General features: G+C 42.5%; 2 protein-coding genes across 4 annotated transcripts in view; one reads left to right on the top strand and one right to left on the bottom strand.

The window, feature by feature from the left end:
- LOC118106129 (neurobeachin) overlaps nucleotides 1-8,900 on the top strand; it is a 180,653-nt gene extending 171,753 nt beyond the window's left edge. For all 3 annotated transcript variants that reach the window (XM_035154409.2, XM_035154408.2, XM_047339621.1), the window contains exons 51-57: nucleotides 693-764; nucleotides 906-1,061; nucleotides 1,659-1,829; nucleotides 4,671-4,772; nucleotides 4,934-5,130; nucleotides 5,626-5,777; nucleotides 7,191-8,900. In XM_035154409.2, coding sequence (XP_035010300.2) covers nucleotides 693-764; nucleotides 906-1,061; nucleotides 1,659-1,829; nucleotides 4,671-4,772; nucleotides 4,934-5,130; nucleotides 5,626-5,777; nucleotides 7,191-7,281 — 941 coding nt within the window. In that variant the 3' untranslated portion in view covers nucleotides 7,282-8,900. The remainder of the gene's footprint in view (nucleotides 1-692; nucleotides 765-905; nucleotides 1,062-1,658; nucleotides 1,830-4,670; nucleotides 4,773-4,933; nucleotides 5,131-5,625; nucleotides 5,778-7,190) is intronic.
- A 273-nt stretch (nucleotides 8,901-9,173) lies between these two features.
- On the bottom strand, nucleotides 9,174-26,097 carry LOC118106137 (serine/threonine-protein kinase DCLK1). Its single transcript, XM_035154429.2, has 16 exons — nucleotides 25,869-26,097; nucleotides 25,114-25,496; nucleotides 24,559-24,905; nucleotides 17,450-17,549; nucleotides 16,650-16,766; nucleotides 16,298-16,392; nucleotides 15,502-15,589; nucleotides 15,233-15,402; nucleotides 14,783-14,902; nucleotides 14,433-14,579; nucleotides 13,788-13,921; nucleotides 13,600-13,677; nucleotides 13,070-13,166; nucleotides 12,895-12,975; nucleotides 12,479-12,592; nucleotides 9,174-11,232 (listed from the first exon to the last, which is right to left on the bottom strand). Exons 2-16 carry the CDS (start codon nucleotides 25,472-25,474, stop codon nucleotides 11,032-11,034), a joined length of 2,250 nt encoding a protein of 749 aa, XP_035010320.1. The 5' UTR covers nucleotides 25,475-25,496; nucleotides 25,869-26,097; the 3' UTR covers nucleotides 9,174-11,031.
- Nucleotides 26,098-27,526: the final 1,429 nt, after the last annotated feature.

The following is a 27,526-nucleotide window of genomic DNA, read 5'->3' as shown; positions in this document are numbered from 1 at the left end:
GCTCGCATGAATAAAATGTCTCCATTCAGTTTGACAATTTGGAGGAAACAAAAAAAAAACCCTGTAAGACAGATGGAAATCTTTCTGATGGACCTCCAGGACTTCCATCTCCTGTTAGAGATTATGAATGTAGTTGTCTCTGAGAAAGGGAACAGGTGTGTGTGTGTGTGTGTGTGTGTGTGTGTGTGTGTGTGTGTGTGTGTGTGTGTGTGTGTGTGTGTGTGTGTGTGTGTGTGTGTGTGTGTGTGTGTGTGTGTGTGTGTGTGTGTACTTGTCCTTTTATAGTCATGAGGCCCAATTTTTGTTCAATAACATCATTGTAAAACGGTAAGGACATTTTTACGTTGTGAGGACATTTTGGCTGGTCCTCACAAATTCAAAGGGTTGTTGAGGGTAAAGACTAGGTTGTGTGTGTGTGTGTGTGTGTGTGTGTGTGTGTGTGTGTGTGTGTGTGTGTGTGTGTGTGTGTGTGTGTGTGTGTGTGTGTGTGTGTGTGTGTGTACGTACTTGTCTGTCTATAGTCATGAAGGCCATTTTTGGTTCAATACCATCATTGTGAGGACATTTTTACGTTGTGAGGACATTTTAGCTGGTCCACACTGGTTGTAAATACTTGGTTGTGTGATTCTGTGTGCTGAGGTTAGAAACAGCACCAATGATACATTTCCTGATGCATCTCTGTTTGACTCCAGGTCTCCGAGGAGCACCGGGCTACTCTCTGGAGCAGGCCCATCACTTACCCATAGAGATGGATTCTCTGGTTGGTGAGTAAGCTTCATCCGTTTGGATTGAAACTGCAACATCAAACTAACAAAATAAAATAGACCAGACCCTTTTTTGTCTTAGCTTAATAAATAACTTTGCTCAGGTATTGACACGTGTTCTGTGCGTCCCCCCCCCCACAGCCAACAGTACTGGAAGCAACAAGCGTCAGATCACAGACCTGGTGGACCAGAGCATCCAAATCACCACACACTGTTTTGTGGTGACAGCTGACAACCGTTACATCCTGGTGTGTGGCTTCTGGGACAAGAGCTTTCGTGTGTACTCCTCCGAGACAGGTAGGTTACAGTGTAAACTCTATTTCCTATAGAGGAGTGCGCTGATGTGTGGATGGCTGAGTGCTATGGTGGGAATAATACTGTATTGTCACTGCTGACAAGCCTTGCACGAAAAAAGGATGACTATACTATAGTACAGTAGAAGTTACTGCTGACAATATCTATATATTTGCTCATTTCATTGATTCCAACTTGAGGACTGACCCTGAGGAAACTTAAATAAATGAGGGGGATCACAAGGATAAGCTTTTTTTTCTTAATATTTGTTTGTTTTTCTCTCATTTAACTTCACTTGACCTCTTTGGGCCTTTTTTTTTTAATAATCCTTCAAATGAAACAAATTGAGTCGGAAAAAACCCTCTAGTGGGTTGAACTCACTCAAGTAGACATTGTTTAATTTTAAGAAGCCACAAGCCAATAAGACTGGGAACCACTGGTTTCAAATGAAAATATGTATTCACCAAATTATATAATATTCCCTTTACTGCTGTCAGCAGGTTCTGAAAACACTACCTACAGTCGTTTTTTTGTATTTCAGCTTATTACCAACATTTTTTACGCAAACTAAAATGGTGTATGTACCCGTGTCTTCTTTAGGGAAGTTGACCCAGATAGTCTTTGGCCACTGGGATGTGGTGACGTGTCTGGCCAGGTCCGAGTCTTACATCGGAGGAGACTGCTACATCGTCTCTGGGTCCAGGGACGCGACCCTGCTGCTGTGGTACTGGAGCGGGCGGCACCATATTATCGGTGATAACCCCAGTAACAGTAAGTTAGCATGCACACACACACACACACACACACACACACACACACACAGAATGTATACAGTAGCACATGTACTACCCTGTAAACATAGTAACAGGAATCATTAGCAAAGCATAATATTTTAGTTTTTCTTTATTTTTTTACAGTATTGGAAACAAAAATCTTTATTTAAGCCTGGAAAATGAAATTCTACCCAAGAAATCAGATGATAACTTATCTGTTCTATGGCTGTTTTATATTATTACTTCCACCAGGGAGGTAATTTATCTGATTTCTGGTTGTTTGTTTGTGAGCAGAATTATGCAAAACCTACTTAACCAATTTCCATGAAACTTTGTGGAGGGGGGGGGGGCATCACCCAAGAAAGATTAAAAATTACATTTTGGTGCAGATCCAGATCAGGGGGTGGACCCAGGACAAAAAAAATGTGTCTTTCTTTAAAGTTTTTCAACAATTTCCTTTATTTCTCAGAGAATAATTAATGGATCTTGATGGAAAAAAAGTCCAGCATTTGTAAGGGACTGATATTTATGAGTGTGTGTAATTAGGTGCAGATCCAACATTGAAGAAGAGGACTCTTGATGTCTTGCCTTTTTAAAATGCTTGACCCCAGTGTGAGATCTGTGCTGCTCCTCTCACTTAAGTCGCTGATTCTCACTGATTGTCTGTGTTCAAAACAATCCGTCAGGGTCAGGAACACGTGAAGAGCGCTGTAGAAGCAAGGAGCCCCATATATGGTGTGAAGCGAAAAAAAACTAAAGATGAGGAAGATGAGAGTGTGTTATTTTTAATTTATTTCTGGGTGACGATAACAAAGCGAGTGTGTGCGAGAAGATCTTGTGTTTCCAATTGTCACAGATTTTAGGAGCTGCAGATTAGTTGCGAGTGTTCTCTAATTAACTTCACCGAGGCTCCGACAGTTAATTAAGAATTTCGGCATGGTTGCCTCCAATTAGCAAGGGGCAATCGCACTTGTGTTTTCTGCAGCAGGAAACCGAATTCCCCTGGTATTCACACTGCCGGGGCTTACGATGCATCTTCAGCGGACAAAAGGGGAGGGAAGGTACATCACCTCATCTTTAAAAACAAAAGACAGGATGTGTTGTGCACTGGATCAAATCGTCTCTTATCAATATCTCATCAATATGTAACGATGGAAGAATCCAATGTGCTGCACAGCGCCAGGGACGTGGGGGTGTAGCTGTGAAGGAACAGGAGAATGACTCAGAAAGAAAACATTGTGTCTGCTTGACACAGCTTTATTCAAATCTCCTTCATATCAGTCATGTTCAAATATAGACGGCAGCTATGTGCACGGACCCTCAGGGATAAGCTGCTCCCACCATTTTTATATCTTCACACTTGCCCTCACATTAATGTCACAAAGCAAACGCTTTACGGCCTTATTAATTGAACAATCTTCTCCAGGAGTCTCATTCTGGTGATTTCATGCCTGTTATATTTTCTATAAGGCCGGATGAAGGTTGTGTGAATATGCAGCAGCCGTCTGCCGGATTGTTCCTCCCTCGTCCCGCAGACGCGCTGTGCCCAAGAAATTGATTTCACCCGTGCCCCAAAAGGCTGCACGTGTCTTAAATGTATAATAATTAAAATAACTTCCAGCTCAATCATGGCCCTGCCTCTCACACTCGGCCCATCACACCGGTGCCAGGGGATATTTGCAGCGGGTAATTGTGGTGGCTGAATCCTGCTCGTCCCCAGGGCTCAGAGCGGGTGGGGGGTACGCGGTGCAGGGGTGATTGAATCCTTTGTCGGGTAGGTGAGCTGCACGAGGTCCCTTTTTCTCCCAGGAGGCTTTTTCTGACACTTGTCCTATTCAGCCCCCCTCAGCAGCGGGCTGTGGGACTGACAGCACTGCTCAGGTCCTGGTCTCTGAGGGACCGAGCTGCATCGATCACAGCCCGGCTCGCTGACTGGACCTGCTGCAGCTGCAGAGGCGAGGCGCCGAGCCGGAGGAGGAGATGATGGGGGCGAGAGGGAATAATAGAGGAGGAGACAAGTCGGACACATGTCCACATCATCCATTAGGACATTACAGTCTTGGAGGAGGAGAGAGAAACTTTCACTGAATTGGGTGAACTTGAGGAAACTTGTGGACACCAACAGGAACATAATGTTAATCCACTGCTTCAGTTTCCATTAAGTGTTTGTTACTATTGGGCTGAAAGGTGATCGATATGCTAACGACCCACACAATTAACAGTGTTTTATACACACAAAAAAGCATTATTTTCACTATTTCATTATTATATTCATCTCTGTATCTATGTTTGTGGTTAAAAACAGAACAAACTAATTTATTGGGTTCAACTCTCCCCTTAAAATGCTGCTGTCGATTGATTGATTGATGAAAAGAGAAGTAACTCTCCCTGCGGTGTTTGGGGGGGAAAAGGACGAAGCGTTACTAGTCGTGACCAGAGCACCAACAGCATTTCAGAACCCCCCCCCCACGCTTTCCTACTTGACATGCTCGTTCTGGCAGTACTGGAGGTCGGCTCCAGGTGTCGCGTACCGCCCCTCACTAACCTCTCCCCGGGCCGTCATCAATCATGTGACACACGCGATGAAATCAAGTGGCTCAGGCTGCCGCGACTGGGCATCCCCGCATTTACATGACAATTCAAGGGGACCTCCCTGCTGGCAGATGTGTGTCACAATCACCCTGCTTGTGTCCATATGATTTTATTGCCTAATGAGGGTTTGGTGGTTTAAACAAATGAAATGCAGCGTTTAAAATGGTATAAAAAAAGCTTTCAGGTGCAGAAAATATATTAAACCAAGTCATTTATTTAAGGATGTTTTGTATCTGTCGTCTTTTAGCCGACTACCCAGCTCCACGAGCGGTCCTGACGGGTCATGACCAGGAAGTTGTGTGTGTGTCCGTCTGTGCAGAGCTGGGCCTGGTCATCAGCGGAGCCAAAGGTCAGTGTGTCTTTAAGAGCAGTTACATAAAGGGGCAGGGAGAATAAAATAAAAGCAGTGCCCCATAAAATAATGGAAGGAATATTTTATCCGACATTTTAATTTCTACATTACTACTGGACGTCCTCACTCTATGTTTGAATGTGTTTTCGGTTTGGCAGAGGGTCCGTGTCTGGTCCACACCATCACCGGGGACCTGCTGCGGGCCCTGGAGGGGCCGGATCACTATCAGCGCGCGCGGCTCATCTCGGTGTCCAGCGAGGGCCACTGCATCATCTACTACGAGAGGGGCCGCTTCTGCAACTTCAGCATCAATGGAAAACTGCTGGCACAGATGGAGGTCAACGATTCCACCAGGGTGAGCTCACATTGTGACACCAGTAAACTCCATGTCACATGTGGATCTTGGAGTCCACGCCTCCACCAAGGCTTTTGCCCTGGATCCGCCCCTTTGTCCAGATCTGCTCCAGAACCTAACGGGTCCTCCCTTGGGTCATGTCCGACTTTCCTGGAAGTCGGTTCAGTAGTTTTTGTGTAATCCTGCTAACTGACACAGAGGAAAACTGCCTGTTTATTCGGACACTGACTAAAGTGCACATATAGTGATTGGTTTGATGTTTTCCTATTGAATAACATTATGTGCCAAAGTTGTACAATGTTCTCAAAAAGGATTTAGTAAACAAAGCGATTGGACTAATGCTCCACAGTCTGTTTGTGGATCAGTTACTTTCCATCACCTGGATCAAGGTAAACATCATTAATAACCAATCATACAGTCATTTATCTTGAATCTGTACGAAGCTGTGACTGCACCTCACTGCTGCTTGTGTTCTCTGTGACATTTTCCTTTTAGGCCATTCTCCTGAGCAGCGACGGCCACAACCTGGTGACCGGCGGGGACAACGGCGTGGTGGAGGTGTGGCAGGCTTGTGATTTCAAACAGCTCTACGTCTACCCGGGCTGTGACGCCGGCGTCCGGGCCATGGACCTATCACACGATCAAAGGTCAGAGCAGGCAGGCAGGCGTGTGGTCATTAACGGTATCGTTGAGGTGGATCCAGGTATTACACATCATCCCTTATTGGATAATGAGGTTTAGATGAAGAAAAGCAAACAAAGACATAAGATCTGCAGGAAAATGTGTTGAATCTAAATGATTTGTGTATATTTTAGTCTGATAAGATTGAGACGGAGAGTTTGTCTCCACAGAATCGTTGTGGGAGCTTCTGTGTTTACAGTTGTTGACTGTGTGGGCTCACATGGGAGCATGCATGTTTGTGTGCACGTCTAAATGTTCCCACTCGTCTTCAGTATTCTGTGTGTGTGTGTGTGTGTGTGTGTGTGTGTGTGTGTGTGTGTGTGTGTGTGTGTGTGTGTGTGTGTGTGTGTGTGTGTGTGTGTGTGTGTGTGTGTGTGTGTGTGTGTGTGGGTTGAGGTAAAAAGCCTCACGTTGCCTGTGTTTTGTGGTTGTCAGTGTGTATTTCAGTTAGAGGAATATCCACCATCCTTTTCCTTTCAATGGACCCTACAGTTGCCATAGAGACCAAAAAAATTACAGGAGTATCTTCTGAAAATGAAACTATATTGGATAAATAGACTCGTGCATGTACACAATGCTGCGGCAGCATTTTGTTTCCCACCTCGATGTTTGCGTTCTGAAAAATACGTCAGGGGTCACGATAGATTGCCCGGATGGTGGCGGCGGAGGGGCCAGAGTTCGCTCTGGGGCTCTAAGCGTGATGTCATCATGTGACCCTGGCAGTCACGAGAGGTTAGAGAGTCTGAACATTGAAGCTGCACGTCACTGCCACCGGCCAAATGCTCCTCAGACCCCAAAACAAAGGCGCCGTTTTTTAAATAAGACTAAAAGCAAAACCTGAAATATGAAATCACAGGGTATTTTCTTCCAAAATCACTTAACAAACCCCTTTTTAAATTTAATATTTTAGGATCCCGTAAATACATTTATTGGCCCTTTTCCTCAATGTGTTGACATTAGGTTTAACACAAGTGAGCCCTGCTCTGTAACGCCATTTACAGAGGGGCATTCTGCTGCAGCTCTGTTCATTGTGCTGGAGCATTTAAGCCCTCGGGCTGTAGCAGTATAAGACGACCCTGTGAAATCAGCTGCTTTTCCTACATACCAGCCGGCCGTGGACACAAGGGCAGAGGGGTCGCAGGAAGACACTGGGACTCAATGGTCCACTTCAGTTGTCACGGAAACCCGGTGATTTACTGTCACTGCCCCGATGAGCGCCTGTGCTCGTTTCATGGACATTTTAACAAAACGTTCACGTGCGTGGAAACAATCTGGGGTTAACTGTGGTTTTCTATTTTTTTTCGTTTCACGAAGTTTGTAATATTTGCTGAAACTGGGATTTGATGACACATCTTCATGGTTTTTTGTTTTCTCTGCAGGACGTTGATCACGGGCATGGCGTCCGGCAGTATCGTGGCGTTTAACATAGATTTCAATCGGTGGCACTATGAGCATCAGAACCGCTACTGAGGAGACAGAAGCACGCAGCGGGGGGGGGCAAGTGTGCAGAGAGGAACAGCGACAGCCAGGGGGCGCACCACAGAGCAGAGAGGTGCGCCAGTGGTTTGGACAACATCTGCACAGTGAAGATGATAAAGAACAAAGTGTGCTCGCGTCAACTTGTTGCCCATTTGTCTGTTTGCTTAACAATCCCAACACCGTTTCTGTGGGTTTTACCTGAGCACCAGCCGAACGCAGCCACACTCACCTGCTGTCGTGGACGAGGAGACACTGAGATCAACTTTGGTTAAAAAAAAAGGAAACGACCCAGTTTAAGCTTCGAAACAGACCTGGATGTACGATTTAAAGTTCCTGTATCAAACTGTGAAAAACTAAAATGTATCTTCTGTTCAAAAACATTTATACAACATTTGTATGACGGATACATGTCTCACTTTTCTAGCAACATAAATAAAGTGTAAATATGGACAGTGTAAAGATCTAAATGCTGTTAGTCTGTAGCCTTCATGTTCTAAACCTCTCAGTCACGTGAACCATGCGTAAACGTTCAAAATGGCGTCATTGCACTGCAGACGTCAGTGACACGTGTGTGCGGCCATCGTTTGCTCTTTGTTATTAACAGTGGTCCGATGTGCAAACGTGAAAAAAAACAACGTTCATTGTTAATTTGTTGTTTGATTGTCTAAATAGAAGAAAAGTCTAATTCAGTGTGAGTCTGTCGTGAAGTATTTGTTTTTGATTACCACGTCAACAGAAAATAATCAATTGTGATATTCCCATACTTACTTTAAATTTAGGACTATTTTGTTTTATAGGACTATTTTGTTTTATGAATGGCAAAGGATTAAATTTACTTTAAAATCATAAAATGATTCAAGTGGGAAACAGTTGTTTCAGAAATCCCATCCAGAGGATTAAAGAACTGGATTCTTGGATAGTTTCTCATGACCGTTAACACGTTCGTGGTGAAGCTGTCAGACATTATTTTAAGAGAAAGTGTCATTTTTAAGACATTCTACAATTGTTACTTGTGCATCTCAACACTTTTTCAGTTTGCCCATTTTTGCACAAAACATGAGCTCGTTAATTTTAAGTATGTGAAATCATGATCCTGCTGTGACACCATGTATTGTTAAGCAATATAACGTCTGATGAGTGTTTTCAGCTGTTTGACGATGAGATGATCTAATGAGTAGTGGAAGGTTCCAAAAGGGACTGTGAGCTATTTTTGGTGAAATGAAAAAACGATTGTTTCTGTATTTAGTTGCTGAAACGAGAAGTCGGTCGCCGTGAGCCGACGATTTAAAGTGAACAAAAATATGCAAATGATTTTGAGTTTGCATTCTTATTGTCTGTTGGTGCTACGAGACAAACGCCGGACCCAGAGCTGAGGTCGTGCATGCTAACAGCCGCTGGAGCCATCGGGTTTACTTTGCTCTTCATTACTGTGAATTTATCTGTTTGACAATTCGTTGGCATCGAGAAGTGTATTTTTATTTTATTTAAGATTTTAAGATACATTAAGATTTGTTTTACCAAATAGTTTCCGCTTATGTGATAAATCAAAGTGAAGAACTAAATTGAACTGCTGTCATTTGTTGTGTTTTTTTAATACAGATGAATAAACACACGAGTCTCAGGAGTTTTATTTGTTGAGTTCACGTCCTCTTAAGGATGCATGTGTTCATTTAATCTCCATAATAAAGGATGTATAACTATAGGTCAGTATATTAATGATATACAAAGTGGAACTGAAGACCTGCTCATTGTTTGATTATACTGCCATCTGCTGTGTGGCCTGGTTACTGCAGGCTGCTCCACTGACTCTCATTCTTTAATTTATGTCTTTGTCTGAACTTTGTAATTTTCCCCCTTATGAATTGAAAATAAGTGAATTGCAGTTTTTTTTTACTCATTTAAGTTTAATAACATTCTGACATTAATGGAATATGGATGAATATAATACAGCATTCACATTCTCCATCCGCTTCCACGTTAACACCGACATTCCCAGCTTTTTTTCTTCGAGAACCATTTTTTCACAAACATTACATGTTTTTTTTTTAGGAGATGACGAAAAAACAACAGACAGCATCTTTGAAAACAAACACATTCCCGACGACTCACTACGACGACTTGCTCTCTGTGCTTTTTGGCAAAAAAAAACTTAAAAAGCCCTTTAAACAGCAATTGGCGTGGGTTTTACATTTCTGTTTAAAATACATTTATATATATATACGTCTTAACTCAGTTGTGCTCCGTCTCAACTGGACTGCATTCATGGAGACAGCATGTACAATGGCAACAGGAGTGGTTTCATATCTTGACAGGCGTATATCGAAGAGTAAAAGACCAGGACAACTTATCTTAGGATGCGTATTAGCAAACATGCAGGTTACAGTCTCGGATGAAAGGACGTTCACATCTATGGTTATTTGGATGAAGCGACACGTGACGCGGTCGGAGGACGAACAGGACATTAGAATAAAAGTAGTAAAATAATGGATATTCCTGGAAGCACTGCAGTTTCACTTCTTATTCCATTGTGTGGAATGAAAATCAGTGTTGCACCATTGAGAGAGAACTGTGTCAGTTGGACTCCGTTAATACCAGCGGACAGATTCCTTTTTTTCTTTATATATCTCAAAAAAACATGTTTCATAATGTGCTCATCGGGCGGCAAACCTAATTGCACTTAAATCCACTTGTGCCAAGGCAAGTTTTTACACATGCACGTACAACCAACTACACCACACTCACACAGACATGTAACAAAACCACTTGAAATGACCCTCCTCAAGCACACGGCACCAATCAACACTCAAACATTAGTGCCCTCAAATCTCCAAGAGGAGAAGCTACTGAGTGGCCACACAGTATTTCTCCTACGGTGCAGCAGCAAGTCTTCTCAAGTTCCTGTCGACTGTTCTACGGTTTGTGCACCAGAACCTAAAGTGCCACAGCGAAGTAATCTGGATGTTAAACAGTGCAGCAGAACGGGGACTGTTGTGTTGAGAGGTTTTTTTTTTTGGCCCTTGTAACGTTTGTGTGTTCCTCAGCTAGATTGTGCAAAAAAACTCCAGAGCGGATTTACACCAGACTTAGTGGCAGGAACAGGGAGGAGGACGAGACCTGGGCCAAGACACAACCCGTTAAGTTTGGGGCGTGGATCTGAACAAGGATTTTCATTTCTTCCACTTTCTGTAACATTGTGGGTCTGATTGTTTTGTTGACCTTTTTTCACGGAATAAATCAAGCATGTTGATGTGTGACATTCTGTGCAGCTTGTTGTTGGGCCCGGGCAGAGATATGAGCTCTGAGTGTCATTCTAGTCACATGAGCATTTGTGTTGAAGTCAAACAAGAATATTTAGAGGCAATGGTTTCAATTTTGTCTTTGTTTGTTAACAACTTCTATTAAAAAGTGCTTCATGAAGCAGGCTGTCATTCCTGTAGTACACAATACAAACCAGTAGAGGGCTCTATATTACTACTATGAACCAGTGCTTGCTGTGTTGAAATAAGGTGAAAGGAGAAATCTACAGAATATTGTTGCATGCTCTTATTCTTTGACCCAGAGGTGAACTGCTCCTCAATCTGATCGATGTATTGGTGATTCAAATTAAAGTAACTATGGCAGGAAAGAAATAAAATAGTTACAGATAAATGTGCAGTTGTTGTCAGTCAGCAGACTGAACCCAGTGATGGGTCGTCCCCGTGGCTCCAACCTCTCCACGGAGGGCTGGACGGTGCCGTGGCCTCAGAACGGAGAGACGGGGGAACGGACGGTGCCGGCAGAGCACGGGGATAAGTCTTCAGACTCTGAGGTGAGGTCGGTGGGGGAGAGGCCGCGGGAGGCGCCGTGGGAGGCACCGGAGCTGTGTGGGAAGTTGGGAGCGGACTTCACATCCTGGTGGCGTCTTCGTCTGAAAACTTGCTTCTCCTTATCAAGTGGCGTGGTCTGAGGGAGGGGGCGACACAGCGGCAACTGTTAGGTTCTCCGCAGGAAAACAGGAGATGAGGAGCGGCACCGACTGTTTATAGGTTAAATCTGATCAACTGCATTGGCCTCACAACTTCTCTCCTTCTTGTGACAAAGTTTAACTTCATCTATTGACACTGCAGCGTTCAACAAAACCAGGAAAAGCAACAAAAGGCAAAGAAAATAAGTAGAAAACTAGACAAACTAAAAGGAGGTGAACTGCAAGGTCAAGCGAGAGGAAACAGCCACAACACGAGTGAGATGAACGAATGTGATCAAATCTGATGAAGTAAATTAGGCCGAGGCATGAAAAGGTCTCCAGCGAGGGGCCATGAGTCAACCCCTGTGGGGGGGTGGGGGTGGGAGATGGGGACTGCCAGCACTCTGCGATGGAAGCCTATTAGCTCTATGCTGCTTCATACCTGATCCAGGACAATCCTGGATGCTGGTCCAAAGACCCTGAGCGCTGGATAGGAAAGTCCTGGTCCAGCTGAGCAGAGAGAGACGAGTGTAACTCAAAGAGTCAGTGACCGGATCTACACAACTTTACACTTTACACAGAAAACTAGAAGAGAAATTAATTCTGTAAAGTGTCAGAAACATTTTCAATTTGGCTCCAGAAAACTGAGTTCATCTGCAAAGTTGGTAAAAAGAATCGATCCCCCGACCTCACTGATGACGAAAATAATGTCGGACTTCAGAAAAAAGTTAATTAACTTTCTACCGATTGTACAAATGCAACTCAGCTTTGAAACTAGTCAAGAAATCACATCGACTGAAACCTCGTCATTTCAGACCAACTGTATTATTTCTGAAAGTCTCCTCACAACAGTGCTGACAGTCCATCTAGAGGAGGATGACACACCACACACACACACACACACACCACACACACACACACACACACACACACACACTGGAAGACACAGCAGCAGGAAGCAGTTGGATGAATGGATGTGTAAACAGAACAGAACAAAGCAGAGAAGTTGGCAGTTTTATAAATGAGACAAAAAGATGGGGAATCGATTTGCAAGCAGACGATGCTGCCTTCAACTTCGAATAAAGAATTTAAATGAAAACCAAGGAATAAAAGAAGTTCAGGAGTTAAAGCAACTGCAACACAATTCAAAACTAAAGATATTTTTTAGTTTTGAATCGACCCTCAGGCAGATTCACAAAACAAAAAGTGTAATTTACTGGTGGACCAGTGCAGAGCAGAACTTACTGTGATGACTGACACTCCTGCTGTGGTGCTGTGGAGCTTCGGTCCAGTGTTGAAGTGCTTCTTGATCTTTCCAGCCACCGGCAGCTGATGATCATTCTCTGACGCACCCTCGTCCTCGAGAAACACAAAGAAAAGAGCAAACTTCAGCGACTCCACCGCCTGCGTTACGCTTCACATGTTGTTTCTAAACTGCACTTCAAGATTCAAGATTCAAGATTCAAGAGGAATGATTGTCATTCCAGAAACATGAGGTGCATGAGAGGGAAGGAAACTAAGTACTCAGGTGTAGAGAAGCAGAAATGACCCAGAATCTAAAAACTAAGCAGAAGCAGCATATAAATAAACTGAAATAAAAACTATTTGAATGTGCACGGGTGACTCTCGTGAGAGGACTGACTCCATTCTGCTGAACTTACATTGACCCAGGGGTGTTCGAGCACCTGCGCCGCTGTGTATCTCAGCTCTGCCTCCACCTGCAGCATCCCGTTGATCAGAGTCTAAAGAGACGCACGTTAGTTTACTGGTTTGACAACGTGAGACAGATTCTGATGTTTCACACTGAGGGTGGCACATGGGGAGAGAACAACAAACCTTGGCCGGGTCAGAAACATTGTCCCAGTACGCTGAAGGGAAATCCAGCTGGCCGCTCAGAATGTGTTCAAACAGATCCTCCTGATCTTTATCACCGCTGGAGAAACACAAACAACACGTGTATCATAGGTGTATAATGGCTTTTTTTACCTCTAGGTTACGTTTTCACATCTGTCTGTGTGTCAGCAGGATTACGCTAAAGCCACTGAACACATTTCTACTAAACTCGGTGGAGGAATGGGACATGAGTCAAAAAACAAAACATTGAATACAGGCACAGGTTCGAAAAATCGTTTTTTCAAGGGAATAATTAATGTAACTTGATGAATATTTAGAGGACTGATATTTATGAGTGTGTGTAATTTGGTGCAGATCCAAATCTAAATCTGGGTCAAGTGACTGAAATGTGGTTTCATAATGGAGCTGTTGGGCCTGGGTGGAGGAATGGACCCTCTGAGTTGCCATTCTGCTTCTTCTTCCACTGTGGTTAAAACCTCAAACCTTCTCCTGATGCAGGATCACGTACGTACCCACGGAAAGGAGGAAATCCACACAGCAGAATGTACGTGATGACCCCAGCGGCCCAGATGTCGATCTTGAGGCCATATCTTTAATTGAAGAGGAAAATATCAGCTATCAGAGACAAAACAAAATCTGCGAGGACACAACAGTTCACAAGAATGATCGTGTCTGAGATGACACAACTGCTCTGACTCACCCCGTCTCTGCCACTATCTCTGGAGCTACGTAGGTGGGGGTGCCACACACAGTGTAGAGGGGCCCGTTCACAATGGTGGCCAAACCGAAGTCCCCGAGCTTCAGAGATTTACTGCCATCGACGTGCTCGTAAACCTGAGCGACACACACACAATAAGGGGAGGCGAGAAACATTCCCTCAATGTGGGTAAAAGTTCTGTTAATGAGCTTGATGGGACAATAAAAATCAAATTAAACTGCGTGAAGACAGACCAGCAAGAACATTCAAATCCATCTGTGGTAAGAACACAACTGCAAACACTGAAGTCATCATAACAAATAGCGACAGTACAACTAAAAACTGCAGTTGTGACCGAGTTCTCTTTGAGGTTAACATCTGGTCTGAAGTAGGAACCGTTTTCATTGATTTCAGAAACACTTGGTCTTTAATTGGAGTCTCATTGAGTTAGTAGAGCAGTAATATGTCAGATTTAGGCTCCAAATGACCAGAGTGACATGAAGTAAAGACCTTGTGGAGTTGTGTGCAGTAATTTCATGTCCTCATTTTCATAATTTCATTTATTTAAGTGGAAGCTTCTACATTTGAGCTTTGGAGAACAATGGGTCTGTGAGGAGTGAGTAGAAAACCCTGTGGAGTCGTGCTCACCAACAGGTTTTCAGGTTTTATGTCTCTGTGGACGATGTTGAGACCGTGCAGGTACTTGATGGCACTGGCCAGGTTGAACAACATGCAGCTGGCATCTCGCTCCGTGTATTTGTTAGAGGAGGTGATGGCATCAAACAGATCGCCCCCCTGCAGAGAGAGAGAGAGAGAGAGAGAGAGAGAGAGAGAGAGAGAGAGAGAGAGAGAGAGGATGTGGGTTCAGGGGAAATCAACGTTAAGTCTATGTATCAACAAGGATCAGGAGAAATCAGTTTTTACAGACAAATATTAAATGATGTCACAAAACAGACAACTAGTAAAAAAACAAGAATAAGGACAGAACTGTGTCGTACCTTAACCAGCTCCATGACCAGATAGAGCTCGCCCTGTGTGTCCATTTCTTCAATTAAAAGCACGATGTTGGGATGTTTCACACGTCGAAGGATCGACACCTCGCTCTGGATCATGTGCTCCTGGGTAATAAAGGAAATGTAATAAGTCTAGAAACACTTGACAGTGAAAATATATACATGAATATAATATAACATTCAGTTATTTCAGAGCAGAGGTGAAAGAAAAAACATTTTCAGAAACATTTTGGGATTTTTGAATTATTTTGATACTCGTTAATCTGGAAATAAGATTTTAGTTTCAGAGGAAATGGCACCATCTACTGACCAAGGAGGAAATTAAAGAAATCCAAAACTGAACTCCATCAATATCATATGAGGAGAAGAGAAGTGAAGTGAACAGTAATTTAAACCCAACTCGGTGGTGATATAACTGTGTGGAGGCCGACCCACCTTTCCCCTGCATTTATCTTTGCTGATGATCTTCAGAGCGAACTCTCTCCCGGTGGATTTCTCCACACACTCCCGCACCACAGCGAAGTTTCCGTCCCCTAAAGTCCTGCCCACTTTGTACCTCTCTGTAATGGAGGCTGGGACTGAAGAATAGTCCTCCAGAGGCTCAGCTGGGGGGTCAAACAAGAAGAGGATTCATGAACTTTGAATAAAAGCCTAAACGTGTCTTTTCCCAGAATATTCACGTGTCATGCGATAGATATCTTCACCTTCACTGCCGAGACCGTCTCCTTCATCCATCGAGCTGCAAACCTTAGTGGAAGCTAAAGAGAGCGAGGAGCCACTGTGTTGAGATCCCTGGAAGGAGACACAGAGTGAGACGTGCTTCAGAGACGTCTTACATCGAGCCTGTTTGTTCCACTGTTCCAACCTCGAGGACGCACATTGAGATCAGATAGTAAAAAGTGTGGTGAAACCTTACACTGAGCTTATACACATAAAGTCGTGTGGTTCGAAGAGGGAGAGACATAAAAGCCCTCCGCCACTTTACCAGCCCCAGCCAGCCTTATGATTAATTAACGATGGTGGCACTGATAATTGGATTTCGCTCCCAGTTCACTGTGTGACGCAGAAACAAAATGTGCTCGTCCTTCCAGATCTTAGATAACCGCAGTGAAAATGTGCTGCTCATTCAAAACGTAGGTTACTGAAATTTCATAATACAAAAACAGCTTGTGAACAAAGTTGTTGTCGTATATAAGATATTTACGTCTGTATATGTTCACCTTTTTAAGATCTTGCAGTTATATAAATACCACTTTTTATAACACTCACATATAGTATATACATATATATAACATTAGTCTGATGTGTATTTTATTTATTCACTCAATAAACAACATTTTCATTTACAGTAATTCCATGTCACTATAATAGTTTTAAACATTACTAATGGATGAAGATAATTATTTAAATCTTTGACGCGGCCTATTTGGTAGAATAAGGTTTATAAAAATCAATCTTTGAGAAGTTAAACTTATTTATAGGAACATCGATGTTTATTACCTGTCGTCTTCGGAGGCTGGCTGGACTGGTCGGAGAGGGACTGGGAGACTTCCCAGATCGAGGAGTGGAGAACTGACTTCCTCCAGTGCCGTTCGCTATCAGTTAAACAGAAATCAGCATCATGAAGATGTACATCGATATACACCGTGCATATGTAAACATCTAAAGAAATACTGAAGCTTAAGGACAGAACTATATTCTCTGTGTCGTCGCACATCTGTGTTTTTCTATCTCTCTGAGGACATAACCAAAACAATCACAAAACAATCACAAGTTAATGTTTTCCACCAACCAGAACTCTAACCAGAGTCTGACCCTCAAACAGACCAGGAAGTGAGAAAACAGCACCAACCTGAACCAGTGGATGAAGGAGACTTGCTCCTGCGGGACCACCCCCCACTTTTTGGGGAAATGCGACCCGTAATGGAGGGGAGCCGCCCGTATGATATAGACTTTGCAACCCTGCATTCTGTAACAGAAAGAAAGAGTGAGATACATGAAAAAAGGAAAAGAAGGATGGCTATGCTTGGCCTCTTTCTTTCTTTCTTTCTTTCTTTCTTTCTTTCTTTCTTTCTTTCTATCTATCTATATATCAAGCAGTCGTTTTGAGTCTGTGACAGTTTGAGGTTCTGGGTTTGTTTCAGTAAATACAACATCATTAATAGGGGACTATTTTCTCTCTGGTACATTAGTCTAAACCCACAGAGCCACAAACTGTGAGTGATGACACCTGCTTTGTCCTGGAGAGCACATTTATTAAAACACACACACACACACACACACACACACACACACACACACACACACACACACACACACACACACACACACACACACACACACACACACACACACACACATTAAACAACAAGCTTAAACTAGGTCAGCTAGGACCTTGGTTCAATATGAAGTAAATCTGTTTTCCAGTCTTGTTCTAGTCCCGATCCTCATCACATCAAATACAAACAAAAATATTTCACGTTGTTTCACGTTGGGATTATTCAGTGTTTACTTGAGTTTAATAAATAAAAGCAATGTCATGTGTCGCCCCAGCAGCCAACAACACAGACAGACCAAAGAATCCTGGGAGCTTTAGAGCCACGTTCTCCCCACTGAGTGATTCACGCCTCGTATAAATGAAAGTCCACTCACCACCTTCATCCAGGTTGAAGTCATCCTGGTAACGGAACTTCTCGGGGCCACAAGCAAAGAATATATCATCTTCCCCAAAGAAGTCCTGAAGACAGGTAACCTGGGGAACATTCAGATGTCAGTTGTCTTTTTTTAAATCTAGGAACTGTTTTATTTTGAAATGTAACAGAAGTTGGGGAAATCTCAGATATAGAAATTATACAAATGTACTTATTACTTCTGATCATAATCCTTCAGGCCATATCAGTGTACAAGAGAGAATCATGAAAGAAAATACCACAGGATTAAATAATAATGGAGTTGAGCAGACACTCTGAAACTGCATGTTCATAATTGCCAGAGTACAAAGGGGAAATGAATTGTGTGAGCAGCACGTGAATAATGGCATTAACATCTCTTCAGCCCGGCTGAAAGTAAACGTGTCTCTAGGGTAACTACTAAAAAAAGATGAGCTCCTTTTAAACCTGGATTAAATTCAGTACAGTCACAGTGACAATGTCCTCGCTGGTCATTTGAGTGTCTTCGTCCCCAGTGAGAGATTACGTTAATTGTCCTCTATAGTCCAGGAAGAGGTTTTTATTACCAATCACATCAAGACACACAAACATAAATAAATAAACTAGATCTTTTAGCCAAAATCTGATGGAATATGAAGTATTAAAATCGTGTTTCCTGGTCAGATTAAATTTGACCTTAATCCAAAACACTAATTTGCCGGTCAACACATATTTCTGTCTTGATAATAACCGAGAAATGATAATAAATGATTATCTTTGAAGCTTTTCTACAAAGACAAACAGGACGACAACATCCGCCGCTCTCATTATAACAGGAGCCCATCTCAGTGGATGTCATAAATAAATGAAGAAGCTGATGGTGTCCTGACCTTCCTCTCAAAAGGCGTATTGATATGCTTAACTACAGCTGAGTGCCAGAGGATGGAGACTTCTTCATTTCCTGAGCCGAGAGGTTAACTCAGCAAAACGTCTGTCAACAAACATGTGATTTAAAACTATTATTCATTAAGTGGACATGTGTTTTATGTGAAATTGGCTTCTAAGCTTGATGTAACTGATTATAAATTATAGGAGGATGTTTATTTTAAGGCCATTTTGAAATGCTAGATGTTGCTATTGAGTAAATAATCCAGGATTGTTGCCTAATACCTCACGATTGAGTTTTTATGATGTAATCGAGGTTTGGAAAACTGAAATCTGAACAAAGACAAAGACCAACAGCAGAAATAGTATATACATTATTGAGTGTCTCATTAAGAACCATGCAGAGTTCAGCATGAGTTTAATGTGATGACTTAAGCGCTGAGGACGAGAAAACCAACACAGTCTATCCACTGCCCTCCAACCATATTTCTAATATCACGTGTTAATGTTCTCATCTCTATTGTACAGATCTCATTACTAAGAAGAAATATACACTTTAAAACTAGAACATATCATATTCACTTTCAATAAACTTCCTCTAAAATGTTGAAATGTTGGATTACCTCAGCAAAGAAGATGAATCATTCAGTCAAAAACAGTTAAAGGTCATTCAAATATGAAATCTTAAAATAAACATCGAGCACAGAGGTGGTGGTTGGGGGGTAACATGGATGATTTCTCTGACAGCCCCCGCCCCCAATCCCTCCGATAAAACGAGAGAGAGAGAGGGATCCCAAGAGGGATGAGACCCCCACAGCCGTTGCCAAGGAGACGAGACGGAAGCTGAGTTAGAGACGATGAGAGGGACACGACTGCTTTAAGATCAGATCCTTATCTGGAGCACGGAGCTGCAGACAGCAGAATAATATCACCATCAGTCCGGGCAAGATGAATAACAGAATAACAGAGCATCTTGTCTGTGGGACACTGTGTTCGAATCTGGCCTCAGATCTTTTGTTGATGTCAGCATGATAACTCCTCCCCCACTCTCTTAGAACTTAAGCCACATGAAATACAAAAAAATGAACCAAAATGACCAATCTGACATTATTCCACGACAGGATCATGGAAACTGAGATGATAGACAATAGCTTCTAACTGATCTAAAAACTGTGTCCAGGTTAAGAGCGACAAAATATGGATTGTGTGTATTTTAAGTCAAATTTCGGTCACTGATTTCATTAGAGCCACTCTATTAATTCAAAATATTTCTTCTACTAGGTTGTGGGCAACGTGAAACCTCAGGTGGAACAGCATAACTGGAGAAAATCATGAGTGTGATCCTTCATATTGATTACTTCTGCCTCCTTGCTCGGTGACACAGCAGTTCCATGAGGTCTACCATCCCCCGAACCACCCACACCCACAACCTCCAGCCAACAACCCCCAGCCAACAGCCAACAGCCACCAGCCACCAGCCCCCTTATGGTCCCGGCTGCAGCATCCAGTGTAAATATTGATCCGTCAGGTTCTTATCTGTGAATTCTGCGAGTACGAGCATTGTTTCCTGAAATCCAGTCCAAAGAAAACACAATGGGAGGTGTGCATGCTACAGAAAACTGATCAATCTCCGTCATGGTGGAGACAATAGATTACACAACCTGAGGTGGAGCAGCTGGAGCTCTCCAGGGTGCTGCATCTTCCCCCCCTTCATTTGGAGACTGAACATAGCAGCCACTCACTCAATGTGCCGTCCAGAAACGTGATTCATCTTCACGTGTTCCAGTTCCATAGAAAACATGCTTTACTTTTTTTTAACCGTTGTAAGAATTCCTTTTCTGGAATCAAGGGTCAATTTCCTGCTGTAATTTACTTTATATGTACAAACTCAAGTGTCCAGTAGGAAGAAGAGACGCTATAAAACTGTTTATTTATCGTCACGGACACGATCCAAGACTAATATTAGTTCTGCTGTAAAAAACTGTGACATTAACTGCAGTAGTAAAGACCAATGAGTTATAGCTTCCTTAATAAGAACAATTCAGCACCATCCATGATGCTGACATCTGAAGAGACACACCAACGACCCAAGCACACATTAAAATACATATTTAAAATATTCCTTAATATTATGTCTTAGTATTGAGTTACTTTATTTATTACCTCTGCCACAGAGGTCTGTTTGTTTGTTGGTTTGATTGTTTTTTAAACAAGATTATGCAAAAAGTACTTGGTGGAAGGATGGGACATGGGTCAGGGAAGAACTCACTAAATTTGGTGTGAATCCATATCAAGGGGTGGATCCAGGATTTTTTTTTATCTCTTTCTTTAGCATTGTGAGACAAGGCGTTTTGATTTCCCTGGAAATAATTCATGGATCTTAAAGAAAAATAAAACCTACCAAGAGTTCAAAAAGACTTAATGGATCAGTGTGTAGAATTTAGTGAAATCTAGTGGTGAAGGTGCATGTTGCAGCTGAATTACCCTCATCTCACCCTCCCCTTCCAAAGGAGGAGAACCTGTGGTCGCCTTCAGTTGTCATAAAAACTCAAAAGGTGTTTAGTTTGTCCAGTCTGGGCTACTGTAAAAAACATGGCTGCCTCCATAGAGAGGATCCACTCCAGATGTAAATATAAAGTATTTAAATATAAAGGTTCCATTCTAGGTTAAAGAAAACCACAATTCGTACAATTTAGATGAAACACACTAGTGAAAACATCATTAGGATTATTTTATATTCAATTTCTACCAATAGATCCCTTTCACCTAAATCTAACACACTGGACCTTTAAGAGTTAAATGCAGACCTTATATACTGTGTCTCTTATTAACATAGCTCACAGTACTCGCTTCTGACATTCTGTTAAGTTTCAGCAGTACCAACTTTAGCTCAAGCACATTTTGAGGATGGCAGAGAACGTGTCCTCTCTTCACTGGAAGCAGTGAGATACTGAGCAAGTCACTGTGCTGTGTTTAAAAGCCAAGTCACAGCAGGGGGGTGAGAGAAAAGCCAGGGAGCCTCACTTTATCTTTCATCCTTCTTCCTCCCCTTTAGTTACAGCGAAGGGTTTAAAAATGGCAGGATTTGAAAATGAGATTCTCTCAAAACCAAAAAGCAATAGTTAATAATTTAAACAGCAGTGTATTTCTTAAATTAGACAGCATTCACAAAATAAGACCTTACAGTTGTACCCAAAGATAATCCATCATCTCTGAATACTATCTTTGTCCTAAAGCAAAAAAACGAATGTCTACTTTTAAGTGAACGTCACATTAACTGTTAATTTAAAATCAGTCCGTGAAACAATTGATTGTCTGAGACGATACTGAGCACTGTGCCGACAGGACGTCTGCAACACAAGCAGAGAACCACGGTTAGACTCATTACGGGCACATGCAGGCCAAACCAAGAAACGGCCCAGTCAAGGTCAACGTGAAGAAGTGATTTGTAAAACCTAAGCTAGCTTCTGTCCCATAAATCTCATCCACCTCCTCCCTGTATCTCCTTTCTGAAGCACAAAATGGGCCGTTCGTCACATTTACTGACGCATCTCCTGCTCTCCTGCACTGATGTGGAGCCAGGCCCTGTCCTCTGGAGGCTGTTGACATCTATTTCAACAGGAGCCGTTGACTCCGCATGATGCAGAGATGTTAGTGGTTTGCATAATACAATTACAGTGCGGAGACACATCCATTACAGTGGGGATTTAAATGCCATAGGCTAAGTCTCCTCGGACCTACTCAGTCATGCAAATACCCTCCGCTCCATCCCATTCAAACCAGCAGGATCACACCAGGCCGTGGCGTGTTTTCAAAGGGCCTCCTCCGCAGGGCGCCCGTTTCTCACAGTTTTCCATCGTGTGGTTGTGCTAGTGCGGGTTAATGTTGATTTTTTTTCATCTTCATAAGCAGCTTTAGTAAAGTTTAGCCAATACCTACGTACTTGGTAAGAGTTAAAAGTGACTCTCGTGGCAGAACACCATGACTCAGCAGGATGGATGGTTCACAGCCATAAAGCAGAACCCCCCCGCTGAGCCGATCCACTAATAGAATCATATGAGTCAAAAACAGAGAAGTCGAGAGGGATGTGACTGCATGAGAATATCATCCATCTTAAAATCTTAATGTTTAAACAATAGCAAATTAGCAGTTGTACTATTTTAAGTAAATAGATGAGCTAATAAAGGTTAGTTTGAATTTTTACTCACTGAACATGTGTGTATATAACAAACTTTCAATTTGGATTAATCGTTTTTTTGCAGTCAATTGTTTACTTGAATTATCTATTTCAACAGTTTCTCTGTCTCGGGACCAAATGCACGAGGACGTCATTTAGGAAAATGTTAAACTCCAACAGGCCCTCGATGCCAGTAGGTACTGTAGTTATTTGGCCATCTGGAGTCAGGTCAAAAAGAATAAAACTAGAGCACGGAGATTAACAATAGATCATTAGCAGGAGAAGATGACATTAAAATCCCTAAACTGAACAAACAATGGGATATAGCAAACGAGTCCCTGACACAGCAAACAGGACGTCTATTTCTGATCCAGTGAAATGCCATGTCCGTTTTATGATTCCTAAATAATAATTCTGAGGATTTGTGAAGGCAGATGTGTTTGTCGGTGAAAAAAATCCACCAACTGTTCCCTGAAAGGCTCCGATCCTGAGATTACAGCTCAGCCATGTGCTCCATCTTCCTGCTACGTGTGTAATAAGGCCGACAGACCGAGCACCACACTACACCTACAGTCCTGACATCACTACTGCACCGCTCAGCCGCAGAGGCTGTTACTTAGCAACCGGCTCGGGAAACCATGTCACCATAGAAACCATGAGAAGAAAAAAATAAGAGATTTGATAATACAGAGTGCAGGTGATAAGAGTTTATGAAGAGGCTTGGAGCTGAAGTTGAGAGCTGGTTATTTCTGTGAGGTTGCTTGTTGTTGATCCTTATCAGTCCATAAAGACACCCCCCCCACACACACACACAACAATCGCGATAGGTACAATGTGATGTGAAAAAAATTCACTTACCAACATTTTTTTACCAAGTAATGAATACTGTTGTTAAAGTTGGTCTGGTTCAAACCCACTAAGTGAATATTATCCAGTTAATAATGTGCCAGTAGGAATATGAGATGGAGTCCTAGAAACCCATTTCTCGTAATACATTTAGCAAATGCTCCCAGTTGACTTTGACTCTACTGGGATGTCTCAGTGTCTCATTGGGTAAAGGAGGAAACTCTCAGAGACGTGAACGAGGAGCTGAACAGGCCACCTTGGGTTCTTCTCTAATGTGCACTAAGTCAGGTTTGTTTCCATCTTTTGTCTTTGCTTTATAAATATATATAAAGTGTAGTTGAGTTAAAGACGGACAGCAGGAAAGTTTTACATCCCAAATAACTTTCACCACAGCCAAATGAACGTAGGCACTGCATCAGCTACACTGTGAACACAAAGGTTGTGCCCATCTCCTTTGACTTCTATCCAACAAAAGCTTCCTTGCATCCTCTCCACTTGTGAGCAATTAATGCACCAGTGGTGGAGAACGGGGGCCTCAGATAATGGCATTCGCTCAGGTACAGAGCACTTGGTGCTTTTGTTTGAAATATGCATCCTGTGAATACAATGTGCAGGTTATGGATATATATCAAAATAACAGTTGCCATATCTATGTAATTTAAAAAAAAGGTAAAGTATGTCAATAAAGAACCGTGATGCTACAGTAATATGCACCAGCCTTCACATCCTATCCTCCAGACATGAGAGAAAAGGTTTGTTTGAATCAGCCCTTCATCTTTTGTGAAAGTGAAATGTTACAATTACTATTCCAAATAAAATTGTCTTGTTGCAAACTCAAAATAATCAAAATTCTCAGATGCATGTAAGATTAATGTCAGCCACGAATGTGCAACCAAGCCTCACCTTTATCATCGGATTTATCCAAATATACAAAGAGTAGTTTGTGACTTTTTAAAGTTAAGTCTGTTCCTTCTTTAACTGATGCACAGTATATTTTTATGCACCTTATGCTGTTTCTATAAAACTTAATACGAGGTGTGTACTTCATATTCACCACAATGTTTTCTTGTGATTTACAATATCTAGACTTGTTTTAATATAAATTATAGGAATACAACTGAAGGCTATTTTGAATGATCTCTGAAAAACAAGTGAACAGATGTGAGGATCTCATAAGCAGCCTGAAGAAGGATGAATGGACCTACCATCTTGCCGTCAACAGTAAACAGCCTTTTGACGACTCCAGACTCCATCTTAACGGCGTCTGTGATGTCGGTCATGACTTGCTCAAAGGAGTGTGCGGTCTTCTTGTTTAGAAGGACCCGTATGGCCTTGCGAGGCTTCACTCCACTGCGGACGATGGTTACCAGCTTGGGCTTTATGAAGTCCTTGTTCTCTCTAGTTTCTGGGCTTCCCGCCTTGGTGCTACCCAGGGAGGAAGGGTCCCGGACGACCCCGGCAGTCCGAGCACCAACTGACCAGTTGGGGTTTACATTCCTGGTGTATTCCAGCATCTTAAAGGGCTCTATGGACGCACACACATAGCTCTCTCCTGCAGAGGAACAACAAACATTAGTAGAGTTTCTACTTGCTCACAAACAAAAGCAACGACACAAATGAGAGATGATCACAGGACAGTGCAGCACTGGATATTTTGTTCTCACCAGAATTAGCTTCTGATTTTGTTGTAGTTTTCGACTCCACCTGATCTCGAACTAAATGTGGAAGGAAAACGTATCAACATTCAGAACACTGCTCACCTTCCACCAGCTGGTCCATGCTGGTGATCTTCGTCATCCCATCGATGGTGTATATGGTCCTCACCCCTTGGGGCAGGTTGACGTTGTCGGACAGAGCCCTTGTGAGGTCGGCCAGCAGAGCTTCTATGGACCTGAATCTCTCCTGAGAAATGGCATAAACAATCCCTTTGAAGTAGCGGTCCCCGTTGCGGTAGAAGCGGATCTTCTTGGCCTTCTTCTCCGTGCTCAGTGCCTGCAGGGTCCTGGTCCTGTAGAGGCTGCAGTGGGCGCTGTGCGTGGGACTGGGGAGCCCGTTCCCTCGTGAGCCCCTTCGGGTGTACCTCAGAGCCTTGTCCCGCTCATCGAAGTGCTCCAGCTCCATGACTGTGCAGTGCTATCACACCCTGAATAATACAAAAGAGGATGCTCTCTATATGAGTAATCTCTTTCATTTTAAACTGCAGTGCACATTACGAGCAATCAGGCTCTCCACACTCTCCTGATACAAGCTCTGATGCTGCTAATGCTGCAAGTACATGCGTTATGGGAAGTAACATGTCACACCCATTTCATGCTGGTTGTGTATCAATTCAACCTTTACAGCAAAGCTATTCACATGCAGTGTAGTGTAGCCTTGCAGTGAATAATGCACAACACAAACAATATAAACCTGTTCAAGGATCTTGGCTGGAAGCAGATTGTAATAGATTTCCAATAAAAAAAGAAAAACGCTACAGAACATGTAGATTTTCTTGTTTTGCTGCAGTGGCTCTTACCTTTGAGGTGAGGACAGATGGAAATCGAACGTGTGTCTGCAGGTGCAACTTGTCTCAATGAATCATTTACTCGCTGGATGCCTCTCTGGATGAACCATGCGTCCCTTTGTTGCCCCTGTGATGGTTCTCTGCTGCTCTGCCGTGTGCTCACATGCAGAGAGGAGGCAGGGCTGGAGCCGGTGTCCTCCACCCTCCCTCCCTCTCTCCTCCCTCCCCTGCTCCTCTGCCATTGCAGTGATTTACACCGGACCGTTTGGGTGTCAGCGCTGCTCGTGCACGGTGCGCAGAGAGAGAGACAGCGCGCACTCGAGGAAACCTCCGCGTACATGTGTGGTGTTTTACTTATTCGTGAATTAATTAATCAATTAAAAAAGCCAATTATCACCATTTAGCAATTAGCCCACAACCACAGGCGGTTAATTAACTAGATTTTTTTATTATATCATTTTTGTTATAGTGTTAATGTTTTAATAAAATGTTTTTATTTGTATCTATGTTTTATGTAAAGCAAATATGCTATACAAATAAAGTGTATTATTATTATTATTAGTAGTAGTAGTATTAAAGCAACCTCTGGCTAATGTTTCCATAGTTTCCGGTTGTACTGGCAGATGTTGTTGCACAGTTCACCATAGCAACAAAAGTTGCAAAGCATTAGCAGTACGCTAATGTTAGCTAGCAAAACTGGCTATTAGCTATGGTGGCTGAGAGAGGTCCATGCACTGCGAATTAAGAAAACAACTTATTCAATTCCACGACACGTGCTGCAAATAAAGAAAACTACATCGGAAATGTTTCCAGGCGACACAAAAAAGTGATGAACCAGTAGTTCAGTGCTTTGTGAAGTTCCATCACCGCTGACGAGTAGCAGACCTCGATAACTTCAGAAAGTCGTAGGTGGTTTCTTCTGCACTCGTACGTAATTCACAATCGTCATCAATATCTACTGTTATACTTCAAAAAGTCACTGCTTGCAGGAAAAAATAATCATGGAGAAAGTCTTAGGACACATTCCAATTTTTGTGGCTGTCAGCAATTTGATTTTTGTTCCCCAACATGATGCAAACAATTACTTGTTTATGTGGCATTTGTCCAGCTGGCCGGCTGAAGCCATAATTTACTTTACACTTTAGAAGGTTGTTTTCAAGTCCCAGGTTTTAAAAGAGGTTTTAAAATACTGGACAAACTTGTGGCTTATAGAAAAGTTGACTGACCTTTTCTTCTTTTCACAACTTCTAATTGAAGATCAGTATCTGTTTGCACTGTGTTTTTTTTGTTGTTGAATAATTTGAGTTTGAAGCTTAAGTCTAGATTTACTCTGTAAACATTCCTGTCAGAAATGTAACCTGGGCTTTTAGGACAGCACCTTCAAAGCTCTTCGAGTCTCTCACTAAACGTCTTTGTGGACAAAGTTGGGTACAAATTATTTCAAGAGATGTGAGACTTTCTTTTCGTTCTTATGAGGAAGAAAAACTGGGCTCAGGCTTGACTAATTCCACATTGTGTTATCAAAGCAACTGAAATGTGAGTATCTGCTCAAATTCATGTGTTTCATGTCATAATCCTGATTTGAAGAATGAGGTAAGAGTTGTCATTTTATTAACAATTATCCTGTCGTCGCCTGTCTGGCCTTCTGCCCTTTGTCAACTGGTTAGACA

The sequence above is a fragment of the Hippoglossus stenolepis genome, chromosome 4 (genome assembly GCF_022539355.2).
Source record: "Hippoglossus stenolepis isolate QCI-W04-F060 chromosome 4, HSTE1.2, whole genome shotgun sequence".
In the NCBI taxonomy this organism is placed as follows: domain Eukaryota; kingdom Metazoa; phylum Chordata; class Actinopteri; order Pleuronectiformes; family Pleuronectidae; genus Hippoglossus; species Hippoglossus stenolepis.
This window is presented reverse-complemented; position numbering and strand designations above follow the sequence as displayed.